We start from the raw sequence: 13,969 nt of genomic DNA, 5'->3' as shown, positions 1-13,969 counted from the left end.
CCTCATACCTCACACATTCTCTCCCCCCCACTTTCCCTCAGGCATACTCCTCCCCATGCACTCTCCCCTCGCCCACCCTCCCTCACACACCATCGTCTCCCCTCGCACACTCTCTCAGTGCATGTTCTTTTCCCCTCGAATGCTCCTCTTCCCTGCATCCTCTCCTCCACTCTTCCTCTTTGTACACACTGTGACGTGACTGACTGCACTCAGAGACTTGTGGAGGACAAACTCACTTTTATTAGCTTACAATCAATGGCCAATATCTACAATGGTCTTCAGGTGAATTGGAGGTACAGTGGGAAAACCTGGTTTGATATTGGGATAGGTGGGGGGCAGAGCCAAAGGAGGGGCCAGCCATCTAAACTACACACATACAGTGAATTCTTGCTCACTGCATTCTGGTGTGCTATCGGTCAGAAGCAAACACACAAAACCAAAAGACTGTACAACTTTGACGTAAACTTCCACAGAGCCAGCTGTGAGGAGAGCTGCTGTAAACTCTGAGTGGGTCTTCAAAGGGCCAGCTCAGGCTTATATCCCAGAGGGTGATTGACATCCAACCAGGTGGGGCTTGGTCTGTTCAGGTCGGCTGATTGACAGCCAGCCAGGTGTTGTCCCCATACTCTTCTGCAGGTACAGAGGTTGCCCCCTGCAGTAGGCCAGTGGTGTACCACCATACCCCTTCCTTCAGAAGAGAACTTGCGAGTGAATAAATGAGACCATACATTCAAAGCACTAATAATTTACAAATATTTACAAGTTGAGTCTGTCCGGAAGTCTTGTTATACTGGTTGAACGCCTCAGTACTGGTGGACTTTGGGCTTCCAGAACTTCCTGGACCACCTGTGGTGCTGAGTCACTGGGCCTCGAGAGCTCCGACTGTGGTCACGGAGTGGATAGACCCACTTCTCGAGGTGGGGTGCTTGGTGGTTCCTGGCTTGTTTGAGATGTTGAATCCTCAGTTCTTGAAGGTGCCAGGTCTCTGATCAAGACAGTGTCCTCTCTGCTGTCAGGGGATGCCTCATAGGCAGAAGTTGAGTTGGCATGCAGCAGGTGCACCTCCCCAACCAGTAGGTCTGTCTTCCTCCTCCTCACATGCCTTCTCAGCAGGACTGGCCCTGGAGCTATTAGCCAGGCTGGGAGGGTGGTCTCCAATCTGGATTTTCTTGAGAATGTAAACATTAGCTCGTGAGGAGTCGCATTGGTCACAGTGCAGAGAAGCAATCTTATGGAGTGGAGCACAGTGGGTAGGACTTCTTGCCAGCATGAGTATGGAAGGAATTTAGACCAGAGAGCTAATTTCACTGCCTTCCAAACTGTTGCCTTCTCCTTCTCAACTTGTCCGTTCCCCTGGGGATTGAAGCTAGTCGTCCTGCTTGAGGTAAAACCTCTTGCGATCAGGCACTGGTGTAGCTCTTCGCTCATAAATGATGAGCCCTGGTCGCTATGAATATAGCTGAGATACCTGAACAGGATGAAAATAGAGTGCAAGGCCCTGATGACCGTGGTGGTCGTCATGTCTGGGCAGGGGATGGCGAACAGAAAACATGAATACTCATCGATAATGTTAATTAAGTACACACTTCTGTTGGTGGAAGGGAGGGGTCCCTTGAAATCAAGGGGTGGGATGCCTTTATCAGTTCCACTTTGTCAGGGCAGAAGTGCAGTTTGCACTCAGCACAGACCTAGCAGCACTTGTCATTTCCTTGATATCCTCGATGGAGTAAGGCAGGTTGTGTGCCTTGATGAAATGAGCCATTCGAGTGACGCCCAGGTGGCAAAGTTCATCGTGCAGTGACCACAACAGGCTGGTTTGTGCAGAAACACAGCTTCCTCTGACAGGGCATCTGGAGGATCATTGAGTGTGCCTGGCCTGTATACTATATCATAATTATAGGTGGAAAGTTCAATCCTCCACCTCGCAATCTTGTCATTCTTTATTTTGTCTCTTTTTGTGTTGTTAAACGTGAATGCCACAGATTGCAGGTCGGTGAGCAGTTAAATTTTCTGCCTTCCAGGTAGTGCCTCCAGTGCTTAACAATGGCTTGAGCCTTGGGAGAGAGCAGGTGGGGGAGTGGGGGAGGGGGGGAGGGGGGGGAGGGGGTAAAATTATTTTTAAAAAGCATGTATTGATTTTGATATATAGAATTTTTTGGTTCTGTATGCAATTTTGATACATGTGCCAATAAAATAAAATTTGAAAAAAGCCAATGACTTGAGCCTCTATCCCCACTGATGGATTCCGAACCTCATGGCCTTGCAGGGTGCAGAAGTAAAAAGCTACCAGCCTACCTGCCTGGTTAAGGGTAGCGGCCAAAGCTATGTCGGAGGCATCAATCTCCACCTGGAATGCTTGTCCACCGCATTCACGGTGGCTTTGGCGATATAGCTCCTGACGTAGCTGAAAGCCGCCTAGGCTTCGGCCGATAATGGGAAGGAGGTGGACTTTAAGAGGGGCAGACTTTATTTGCATTGTGAGGGATCCACTAGGCATAGTAAGAGAAGAAGCTCAGGTGCCGCCTTAAAGCTTTCATGGTCTTCGGGATCAGAAGGTCTAACCGGGAGCGCATTTAATCGGGGTCAGAGCCAATGACGCTATCCTCCACCAGAAAGCCCAGGATAGCCAGGCATTTCATCCAAAACATGCACCTACATGAGATTGAGATATTTGGCTGTGTGTAGAAACTTCTGAAGGTTGGCGTCATGGTCTTCCAGAGTGTGTCCACAAATGGTGACTTTGTTGAGATAAGGGAAGGTGGCCCTTAACCCGTATTTGTCAACCATTTCGTCCATCTGTCTCTGGTAGACCAAGACCCCATTCATGATACCAAAAGGGACCCTCAGGAACTGATAAAGCCATCTGTCTGCTTCAAATGCCGTGTAGGGACGATCCTTGGAAAGGATCGGTAGCTGATGGTATACAGCTTTCAGGACATTTATCATGTCCAGAATTCAAGGGAGGGAGTATGGATCCAGGAGTGTGAAATGACTAATTGTTTGGCTAGAGTCAATCACTAGCCTGGACTTTTCTCCCCCTTACACGACTCCCACCTGGGCTCTCAGCTCAATTATCTTTCTTTAAGCAGCAACTGCGTCTCATCTCTAATACATTCCCCACATTGTACCACCTGCTCTTCATGGCTATCGGCTTGCAATCAGGGGTCAGGTTATGAAACAGAGTTGGGGGGGGGGGGGGGGCTGGAATCAATATTTAAGGTGGAGAGACAGAGAGACCGCATGTGGTGTCTGGCTTTTGGGACCCTCTGTTCCACACTGTGATTGGAGGAAGTGGGGCCAGAGTACTCCATAGTCACGCTTTTCAGGTGACACAGGAAGTCTAGGGCCAGCAACACAAAAGCACACAAATCCTCCAGTACAAAATCCAACCCCCCCCCCCACCACCCCCACCCTTTTACATTTAGGTGTACTATACAATACCCCTGGATAGTCACCGAGTAAGTTTGGTAAATACGATAATCTGTTGGATAAACCTTTAAATTGTACTGCCGGGCAGTCGCAGTGTTCATCAAGTTCTCAGTGGAGCCAGCGTCCATCAAACAATCAATCAAGTATCTGTTCACCCTCACCTCCATTGTCGAGTTGTTCAACTGGTGAAGTTTTGCCTGATCAAGAACGACTGAGGTCGGCGGTCTGGGAAACACATTTCTTTCATCTTGATCCGAGGGCCGGAGAGGTGGCATCAACCATGAGGTGCGGCAAGATGGCCACCATTGCTTCTCCCGATACTTCATTTCTGGTGGCGGGTCCTGCAAGAAGGCGCAACAAGATGGCAGCGGCAAACAGCATGGGGAGGCCGGGGCTAGTAATTCGGGACTCGGCATGGTACGATTCAGGGGTCACACATGCAGTCACCCTCTTTGGGTTCCCCTTGGCCTGGTAAACTTTATCCCAGAGCCCCTTCTTACCGTGTCCTGAACACATAGTGTCCTTTGTGGGGCATCTTGTGCGGGAGTGCTTAGTCTGCCCACAAAAGTAGCATCCCTGGTTGCGCATGGCCACTGCAGTTGGTACCAAGGCTGCCAGTGCCACACAGACCTGGTCTTCCGGAAAAGCGCCGCTTTCACTCGTGAGGCCGTCAGCTCCTAGTTGGGCCTGTTCAAGTGCCTTCGCCAGATCGAGGGTGCTGGCCAAGTCCTTCCCCCCCAACTCCAGTGGTCGCTGCCTCGTGCACCTCAATCTCACTCCCGCCACAAGGGTGTCTCAGATCTGTTCTTCCTCTCTCACCCGGGCTGAGGATGCTTCGTAGTGACACTTCCTAGCCAGCAACCATAGTTCAAGGACATAGTTGTCCAATGACTCATCTGGGCATTGCTGACATTGAGAGAGCCAGTACCTCACCAGGACATCATTCTTGAGGCCTCATATAGTGGGCCTTCAATGGCCTTCATATACGTGGCACAGTCCCTGATGACAGTGGGACTTTGGGGCCAATTCAAGAGAGTAGTGCAGATTTCCGGAGGCTGTCGGAGTTGAAGATGTCTTGCGCGGCCGTCAGGTAGGCCTGGAAGCACTCCAGCCAGTAGGCAAATTCTTCCGGGGCCTCTGGGGACAGGGGATCAACCTGGAGCATGCCTGGCTTCAACAGGGCTTCCATCCTGCTTCAAAAGTAATCTATAAAATTGTATCATGACTGACTGCACTCAGAGACTTTTTAAGGAGCACACACACGCTTTTTTTAGCTTCAATCAATGGACAGTATCTATAACAGTCTTCACGTGAATCTGACGTAAGATGGAAAAATCAGGGTTTATATTGGGCTAGGTGGGGGCAGAGCCAAAGGAGAGGTCAGTCATCTGAACTCCACACAGTGAATTCCTCTTCACTGCACACAGGCTCTCCCTCTTCCCTCACACTCTCGCCCCGCACACTCTACTGTCGCATTCTCTACCTCATGCACATTCCTCTCCCCTTGAACACTCTCCTTTCTGCATACTTCTCTTCCCTCATGCTCTATTCTGCACACTGCGATACAGTCGCACAGACCCACGTTTTATTTCATTGACCTCCTTTGCTCTGTCCGCCAACCATTTCAATTTGGCACCCCAGTCCCACATCAATATGTCTGTCCATGGCCTCGTGCACCGTCAAAGCGAGGCCAGGTGTAAATTGGAGGAGTAACAACTCATGTTCCATCTGGGAACTCTCCAATCTGATGACATTAACATCAACCTTCAGTTTCCGTTCAACCCCTCCCATCTCCCTCTCTTTCCTACTCTGTTGGGAGGGGGGGAGGAGGGAAGACCATCCACTGGGGGGAAGGGGAGAGCATCACCCACTGGGCATGGGAAGGGGAGAGCATCAACCTAGGCAAGGTAGGCAAATGTTCTGATTTGGGGTCTGCAAGTGTGGACCCCATGTCCCAACTCAGTGTCTGACAGTGTGGACCTCTGTTACACGGAGGGCTATCCAATAGGTTGGGCATGAAGCTGATCAGGACAAAGGTCAGTTTCCATGTGCTTGCAATTTGAGTGTCATCTTATGACTGAAAAATAATAAGGCCACAGATCTGGCAAGCTGGGTAGTCGAGGTGCAGCATTTAGATGCAGCTCGTCAGGCCAGTTGGCAGCCGGACCCAGTTAAGGTCCGAGCTCCGATACAGCAGGTGGGACATCACTGACGTGGTCGGGGCATGGGGACATTAGGATGTGCAGTGAAGTAGAGCATGGTTGCAACCATCCTCCCCGCTATGTTCCTGATTCCCTGTAGGCCAGACCATCCTCCCCCCATATCATAGGAAGTAGGAACAGGAGTAGGCCAAAAATGGCCCATCGAGCCTGCTCCGCCATTCAGTACGATCATGGCTGATCTAATTTATGACCTAACTCCACCTACCTGCCTTCTCCCCATATCCCCTAATTCCTCTATCATGTAAAAATTTATCTAACCGAATTTTAAATATGTTTAATGAGGCAGCCTCAACCACTTCCCTAGTTAGAGAATTCCAAACATTCACTACTCTCTGGGAAAAACTATTTTTCCTCATCTCTGTCCTAAATCTACTCCCCCGAATCTTGAGGCTGTGTCCTCTCGTTTTAGTTTCCCCGGCCAGTTCAAAAAACCTTCCTACATCTATCCTATCCATACCCTTCATAATCCTATATGTTTCTATAAGATCTCCTCTCATTCTTCTGAACTCGAACGAATATAATCCTAGACGATTTAATCTTTCATCATAAGTCAACCCCTTCATCCCAGGGATCAACCTAGTAAACCTCCTCTGGATCATCTCCAAAGCCAGTATATCCTTCTTCAAATATGCAGACCAGAACTGGACACAGTACTCCAGGTGCGGTCTCACCAGTACCTTATACAGTTGCAACATTACCTCCCTACTCCTGAATTCAATTCCTCTAGCGATGAAGGCCAACATTCCATTTGCCTTCTTAATAACCTGCTGCACCTGCAAACTAACTTTTTGCGATTCATGCACAAGCACTCCCAAGTCCCTCTGCACAACAGCATGCTGTAGTTTTTCACCCTTTAAATAATATTCAGCTCTTTTATTTTTCTTGCCAAACTGGATAACCTCACACTTACTAACATTGTACTCCATCTGCCAGACCTTTGCCCACTCATCCAGCTTAACTATATCCCTCTGCAGACTCTCCACTTCCTCATTACAATTTGCTCTTCCACTCAATTTGGTGTCATCCGCAAACTTGCCTACACCACATTTTGTCCCCTCCTCCAAGTCATCAATGTAAATGATGAACAGTTGTGGGCCTAACACTGACCCCTGCGGCACCCCACTTACCACTCTCTGCCAACCTGAAAAACTCCCATTTATCCCGACTCTCTGCCTCCTGTCAGACAACCAATTTTCAATCCAGGCCAATATACTTCCCCGGACTCCACTTTCCTGTAACTTACTGATAAGTCTCTTGTGCGGCACCTTATTAAACGCTATCTGGAAATCCAAATATACAGCATCAACCTGTTCCCCTCTATCCACCGCACCCATTATATCCTCAAAGAATCCTAACAAGTTTGTCAAACAAGGTCTTCCCTTTCTAAAACCATGCTGCATCTGCCTGATTGAACTCTTACGTTCCAAAAGTTTCTCTATTTCATCTTTAATGACGGCTTCAAGCATTTTTCCAACTACAGACGTCAAGCTAATTGGCTGATAATTTCCAGTCTTCTGCCTACATCCCTTCTTAAAAAGTGATGTGACATTTGCTGTCTTCCAGTCTGCCGGGACCTGCCCAGAATCCAAGGAATTTTGGTATATGTCCACCAATGAATTAACTATAACTTCTGCCATTTCCTTCAGAACCCTTGGATGCATATCATCAGGACCAGGTGATTTGTCTGGCTTTAGTCCCATTAGTTTCTCAATCACTACTTTCTTTGTAACAACTATTTTATCAAGGCCCTCCCCAACATTTGGATCCTTAACTCCGCACTTGGGCATGCTGGACATGTCTTCCACCGTGAAGACTGACACAAAATATTTGTTTAATGCCTCGGCCATTTCCTCATTTTTTGCTACCAGTTTTCCTTTTTCATCCTCCAAGGGTCCTATGTTAACTCTGGCCACCCTCTTCCGTTTTATATATTTATAAAATTTTTTGCTTTCTGTTTTTATATTTTGTGCCAATTGACTTTCATAATCCTTTTTCCCATTTCTTATTATCCGCTTTGTAACCTCTTGTTGTCTCTTAAAGTTTTCCCAATCTTCCAGTTTCCCACTGCTCTTTGCAGCTTTATACACCTGCGCCTTCAATTTTATACTCTCCTTTATTTCCTTTGTTAACCACGGTTGATTTTTCCCTCCCTTGCTGCCCTTTTTTCTGACCAGAATATATTTTTGTTGAGCATTACAAAATATTTCTTTGAAAATCTTCCACTGTTCCTCAACTGTTTCATCAATTAGCCTGTGCTCCCAGTCCACTCTGCCCAATTTCTCCCTCATCCTATGGTAGTCACCCTTGTTTAAGCATAATATATTAGTTTTAGATCTAACTATTTCCCCTTCCATCTGAATGAGAAATTCAATCATACTATGATCGCTATTTCCCAGATGGTCTCTGACTATTACATCATTTACTCTACCTATCTTATTGCACAACACTAGATCCAGGAGAGCATTTTCTCTTGTTGGTTCCTTAACATGCTGCTCAAGAAAGTTATCGCGGATGCATTCTATGAAGTCCTCTTCCAGACTCCCACGACCAACTTGATTTTCCCAATCTATGTGGAAGTTAAAGTCCCCCATGACTACTGCCATATCATTATTACATGCCTCACTTATCTCTCTATTTATTTCCTGTGCCACTAAACTATTGTTATTTGGTGGGCGATAGATAACACCCACCAATAATTTTTTCCCTTTGTTATTCTTTATCTCTACTCAAATGGACTCAACATTATGCTCTTTATATCTTATATCATCCCTCACTACTGCCTGGAGCTCATCTTTGATTAAGAATGCAACTCCACCTCCCTTACCATCCTGTCTATCTCTTTGCACCATCTGATACCCTTGAAAGTTTAATTCCCAGTCACAATGTAGCCATGTTTCCGTGATGGCTACCAAATCATAGGCATGGGTACCGATTTGCGCCTCAAGTTCACTAACCTTATTTCTAATACTGCGGGCATTCAGATAAAGTCCCCTTATGCTCTTTGTCCTTTTAATATCTAGTGACTTCTGTAACCTTTTTTTTTTATTTTTCTGCCCACTATTTTTCTTTGTAATTTTATTAATCCTATCATTGACCTGAAAACTCTGCACCATCTGATTTTTTTACTTTCTCCTCCCAACATTACTTTTCCTATTTTACTTTTCCTGGCCATTACTTTATCTTCCCTACTCTTTTCCCTATCACTCCCTGAAGCCCTGCAGGCCAGACTATCCTCCTCCCTATGTTCCTGAACCCCTGCAGGCCAGACCAGTGACCACACAGTCCTGCACCCAACATGAGGGCATTCTGTTTCCCTCCTCAAATGGGGTTGGAGAAGGAGGCCAGGAAGTCAGGGGAGGTCATGCCCAAGACACTGTGAACCCATGGAAACCCAGGAGTACTCTGCCAAAGAGCTGACTGGTTTGGAGATTTTCCACCAGCAGAAGCTGGACAAGACCCTGGTCATGTGGATGCTCTGGATCTGGGATGAGCCTATCCCATTGGGAAGCAGGTATCCTGGGTAGGTTACTCAGTCAGCAAGCCATCAACAATGCCCTGAAGATGCCGTTCAAGGCCATTGAGGGTATCGTATCCCTGTGGAAATGGGTGGTAGCAGCAGCCCAGGTGACACTACCCCTCCTTGCTAGAGATCCAGGTAGAGTGGTGTACGATAGTGGGTGGGAGAAGAGCCATTAGAGAGTAGGCTCTGGTCACATAAGTGAACCCTTGGCTGTGACTCCTGAGGCCAGCAGGGTTCACCCACGAGTGGGACACCTCAACACCACTGCCCCTCCCTACCTGATTTAATCAGCCCAGTGGCCGGGAAGTGTGAGGTAGACCATTTGTCCACTGAAAGGGCTGGTGTGTGTGTGGAGAGGGAGGCATGAGCTCGGGTCCAGAACGTATGATCTACAAGGCATGTACCTGGCACTGTTACATGCAGGGCTAGTTTGGGATCTGATCAACAGGTACCCATCCATGCCCTGGGTGCACTCTGAAAGGAGCACTGTGCTGGGAAGTCAAGTGAGCGATGGGATCCATCCCCTAGGGGCAAGGGTTGGCCCAACCCCACGTCAGTGCTCCTCCAGACAACATTGAGGCCCTATGCCTGTCCATTGAGGCCCTGCACCCCTCCAGACCACATGGAGGCCCTACATCCTCCAGACATCGAGGCTCTAGCCTGTTCACTGAGACCCTACACCCTTCCAGACCATACCAAGGCCCTGCACCCTCCAGACCACACCGAGGCTTTGTACCTGTCCACCAAAGCCCTACACCTCCCCAGTCCACAAAAAGGCCCAGTGCCCATCCACTGAGGCCCTATGCTCCTCCAGACCAAACTGAGGCCCTGTGCCTGTCCACTGAGGCCCTGTGCCCCTCCAGACCACTCCAAGGGCCTATGTCCGTCAAACAAAACCTGTGCTGGAAGTGGTAGCAGAGCTGCAAGAGAGCATGGATTGACGCATGAGTAATGACCCTCTGCCCCACTGACTTAGGACTGGGGCTAGGTCTCCCAATGGAGTGTTCAGTGGCCCTTTTCTGGCTGGGAAACCCAATACTCTCTATCCCCATGGATGAACACCAGAGAAAGGAGAAAATTTAGCAGTGGCTGGCACTTCTGGACACCAGTGCTGAGCATATCACAATCTGAGGCAACACTGACAAGGTGGGGGGGGGGGGGGGGGGGGGGGAGGGGGGGGGCGCTTGTAGCACACAAACCGAGAATAACCTGCTCTCTCTCTAACTCACACCACACACACACACACAGTGACCTTTCAGAGGATGACACATCTGTGGATGCTGGAAGCAGTGATGGCAACACTGATGAGCAGAGGAGAAACCTGCCACATCTCTCTCCAAGTGGCTCATGATTACACCGCTGAAGGACTCTTATTGGCATTGATCCCTCCCAACACTCAAGAAAGGGACTATGGGGAAAACTGTCCACCTTTGCGCATTTTGGTGTCCTGTTTTGGGGGAGGCCAGGAGGTGATGGTCCCCGACCAGCATCCCCTCCCCCCCACACCATGAACAACTGCAAACCTAGCAACCCTCGATGGGGTGGGTGTTTCAAGGGCTGGTCTTTCCCTGTGCACAATTTGGCCATACAAAGTCCCGACTCTCAGTATGAGACCCCAACCGGTAAGGAATGTTTGTATTGACTGTACAAGTAGCACGGGTTCAACTGACCGGTGGGAGTGCAAGCAGGAACAGTATCTAGACATGACCCAGTGAAAGTAGGTGCTCCGACCGCTAAATGGCAGGCACTGAATATGTGGCAGACAGGCCTACCCATGGCTCCAGAGGGGATGGTTCAGTTGCTGGTATCTGGGATGGACATAACCATATACCTCAATAATCTGGGGAGCACCCAGATGATCGGCCACCATGATGAAGACACTGGCCAACGAGACGGCTGTGGCACTTCAGCATATGGAGGAATCAGATGGCCCTGGAGTACCTGCTTGCAGCCAAGGATGGTGTTGTCAGTAAAAGGTGGTCCACTTACATTCAAAATCAATCCAGGAATATCACTCACTTGACACATACGAGAGTCAGTGAACAAATTAAAAGAGACAAGGACCACAACACTCCTGAGTGTTGCCTGAACACAACACTCCATGAGGAAGCTGGTAGCCTTTACGGGCTGTGGGAACTTGGTGGGTCAATAGTCGGTATGGTACAGTTTGGCTGTGTGTATAATAAGATGGCTATGAGGGTCATACTAGACTGCAAACAGGTTGACGGAGTGATCTGACTTGCCAGAGGTGGAATGTTATACAGAAGGTTACCCGACTTCTCTGGAGGGAATTAGGTCAGAAGTTTCCTCACTTGCCAATCCAAGATTAGATCTACCCACAGTGAGGCTACCACATAATTGGTTCTTATAGGTCATATGAGGACACCTGAGCTCCCCCACCCCAGCCAGCTGCAGTATAAAGCCCACCATGTGAAGCAACTCTCTTTCTTGTTCCCTCAGGATCCACTCCAGGTTGAGAAGTGTATGCTGGTATAGGATGGGGGTTATTGTGGCATACACCAAGGAGAGACCACTACATTTCACCTGTGGTAATTGTAGCTAGCTTAGTATTCCTGTGTTAATCAGTGTACCCTCCTTACTTATCGTTGAGGGGGTAGCAGGTATTGTTTAATGTAATGCTCGCATCACAATCGGGAATTGTGATTAGCATTGATTAACTGGTGTCGGATGCGCATGAGTTGGGTGTAACTGATGTGTGTGTGTGTGTTTCCAGTTACAAATTCCCAGTGTGTAGATAAAGATGATAGTTCACTACTAACACGTGTCTAGGATTTGTTTCATCTTGAACCCTTCAAACCTATTCTTACCATCACAATTCTTAGGAGCACTGATTTACAGAGAGATCTTGGGGTGCAAGTCCATGGCTCCCTGAAAGTGGCAACACAAGTGGACATGGTGGTAAAAGAGTACTGCCAAGCTTGTCTCCATCGGTTGGAGAATACAATTATAAAAGTTAAGGCAACATTTGGAATATTGCATGCGGTTCTGGTTGCTGGATTGTAAGAAAGGGTGTGGAGACTTTGTAAGGGGGGCAAAATAGATTCACCAGGATGTTGCTTGCATTGGAGGGTATTAGTTACAAAGAGAGGATAGAAAGGGAAGAGAGTCAGATTTTTCCCAGGGTGGAAATGTCAAATACCAGAAGGTATAGATTGAAGATGAGGGGAGAATTTAAAAGATTTATAAGAGACAAGGTTTTGTTGAAATACAAAGAGTGTAGGTGTCTAAAATTCAATGCCATGGAAGCTGATATAAACATTTAAGAGGCATTTAGACAGGAATATAATTATCTTGGGGATACTGGGTGCAGACATGGTCAGCAGAGACATTGTGGGTAGAACTGTTCTAAGTTCTTCTAGCACCTCCCATTTATCTAAAAAAAAAGTTTGACATATTGTGGCAAGCCCTCCTGCAAACTCCACCTTTATCCGGCTTAACATCTCAACTTTTTTAAGTCGAACCAAACAAACTGATTTTCACTTCAACCTTCAACAGCAAATACATTCTATTCCAACATTGTGGAAGTATCTTTTGTTCAAGACCAATATATTTGTATATGTGCTATGCCTGCTATCCAAATTTGTTCAACCCACAACTCAGTTATTGCTCATTTGTCTATAGAAAACCTTCAGATTCCCTTTTATGAAAATTGCCATTTTTTAATCCTTTATTTTTTGAGTTTTTGTTTCAATTAATGCGTCTGTCATATTCACATGCCCACTAATACTTGCTTCACATTGTGTTTACAGACATTTATTCAAAAACATTTTTTTAAACCTCAGTCTCTTAAGTATTCTTCCATCTGGTATCACTTCCCTCTCTACTTAAACTACTTTCAACCATTCTCAGACATTCACCCCAATCCTGCAGAAGTATAACTCATCCAGCCAGAACTGATTCCAATGTAGGTGGCCACTTCCCGGACGGACCCTGTGATCCGTGAATTTCTCTGCCACCTTAATGCTGCACAATAAATCCAGATAGCCTTGAACTCAGAAATCCTGGCAAAAGATCAGTTGTTTCCTACATTCATGGTCTAAAAACGTGTGAACCATCGTGGTATAGGAATTGTTATTAAAACAATCTGCCATCTGAGAAACATTGCAAGTCCATTATTAATTTGTTATTCTGAATGAACTATTTTCAAATTCATGGTATAAGAACCAAATTCTTGCTAATAAGTGGTAATAGAAACAGTAACTGTACAATCTAATATGCCCATTATTTTGAATTGCTGCATATCTGTTAATTAGAGATGTATATATTTGATGCAAATATTTACAGTTGTTCCTTTTGTATTTGCAGAAGAGTATAACTTTCTCTCAGTGGAGGATACACACTTTAAAAAGCTTATCAATCACATAACATACAAGTTCTCTTGAAGCAGCTTCTTAACGAGTCACCAGGTTATTAGACTAAATGTGCTAACCCACAAAGTAAACTGGCATTCAACGGCAAATGAAGTGTTGCAAAAATGTAAAATATTTTTGAATCATTTACATATATAATTTTACCATAGCTTGATTAGTGATTTTTTAATGTTATTATTATTTCTGCTGTTCGAATGCTTCTCCATTTGAAAAAAACATTCTTAAAAATACTCAAAGTTTGCGCAAGCTTTCGGCAGAGAGAACTTGTCATCCTGTTTGATTCACACTTTGCTCATGGCTGTATCCTGCCATAAAAAGATTATCAATTTAAAAAATAAGCATCCTGGTTTACAGAGTCTCCTGTCAAAATATTTTTATAATGACAATTAAAATGCCAAATGGTCAAA

At 46.6% G+C, this 13,969-nt stretch overlaps 1 protein-coding gene and 1 long non-coding RNA gene across 4 annotated transcripts in view; one reads left to right on the top strand and one right to left on the bottom strand.

Moving 5' to 3' along the window:
- Positions 1-236: 236 nt before the first annotated feature.
- Positions 237-13,969, bottom strand: part of LOC138758879 (uncharacterized) — a 33,380-nt gene continuing 19,647 nt past the window's right edge. For 2 of the 3 annotated variants that reach the window (XM_069928401.1, XM_069928403.1), the window contains exons 3-4: positions 3,591-3,770; positions 237-2,054 (exon numbers count right to left, since the gene is read on the bottom strand). In XM_069928401.1, the coding sequence (XP_069784502.1) occupies positions 889-1,521 (633 nt within the window). In that variant the 5' untranslated portion in view covers positions 1,522-2,054; positions 3,591-3,770 and the 3' untranslated portion in view covers positions 237-888. Of the gene's footprint in view, positions 2,055-3,590; positions 3,771-11,598; positions 11,734-13,969 lie in introns of those variants that run through there. The other variant, XM_069928402.1, reaches the window with a different exon arrangement.
- Positions 11,863-13,651, top strand: LOC138758880 (uncharacterized). Its single transcript, XR_011354520.1, has 2 exons — positions 11,863-12,144; positions 13,498-13,651. It is a non-coding gene; the product is annotated as an uncharacterized lncRNA (long non-coding RNA).

Source organism: Narcine bancroftii, chromosome 3 (genome assembly GCF_036971445.1).
Source record: "Narcine bancroftii isolate sNarBan1 chromosome 3, sNarBan1.hap1, whole genome shotgun sequence".
NCBI lineage: Eukaryota > Metazoa > Chordata > Chondrichthyes > Torpediniformes > Narcinidae > Narcine > Narcine bancroftii.
The sequence above is the reverse complement of the archived record's forward strand: the minus strand, read 5'-3'. Positions and strand labels throughout refer to the sequence as shown.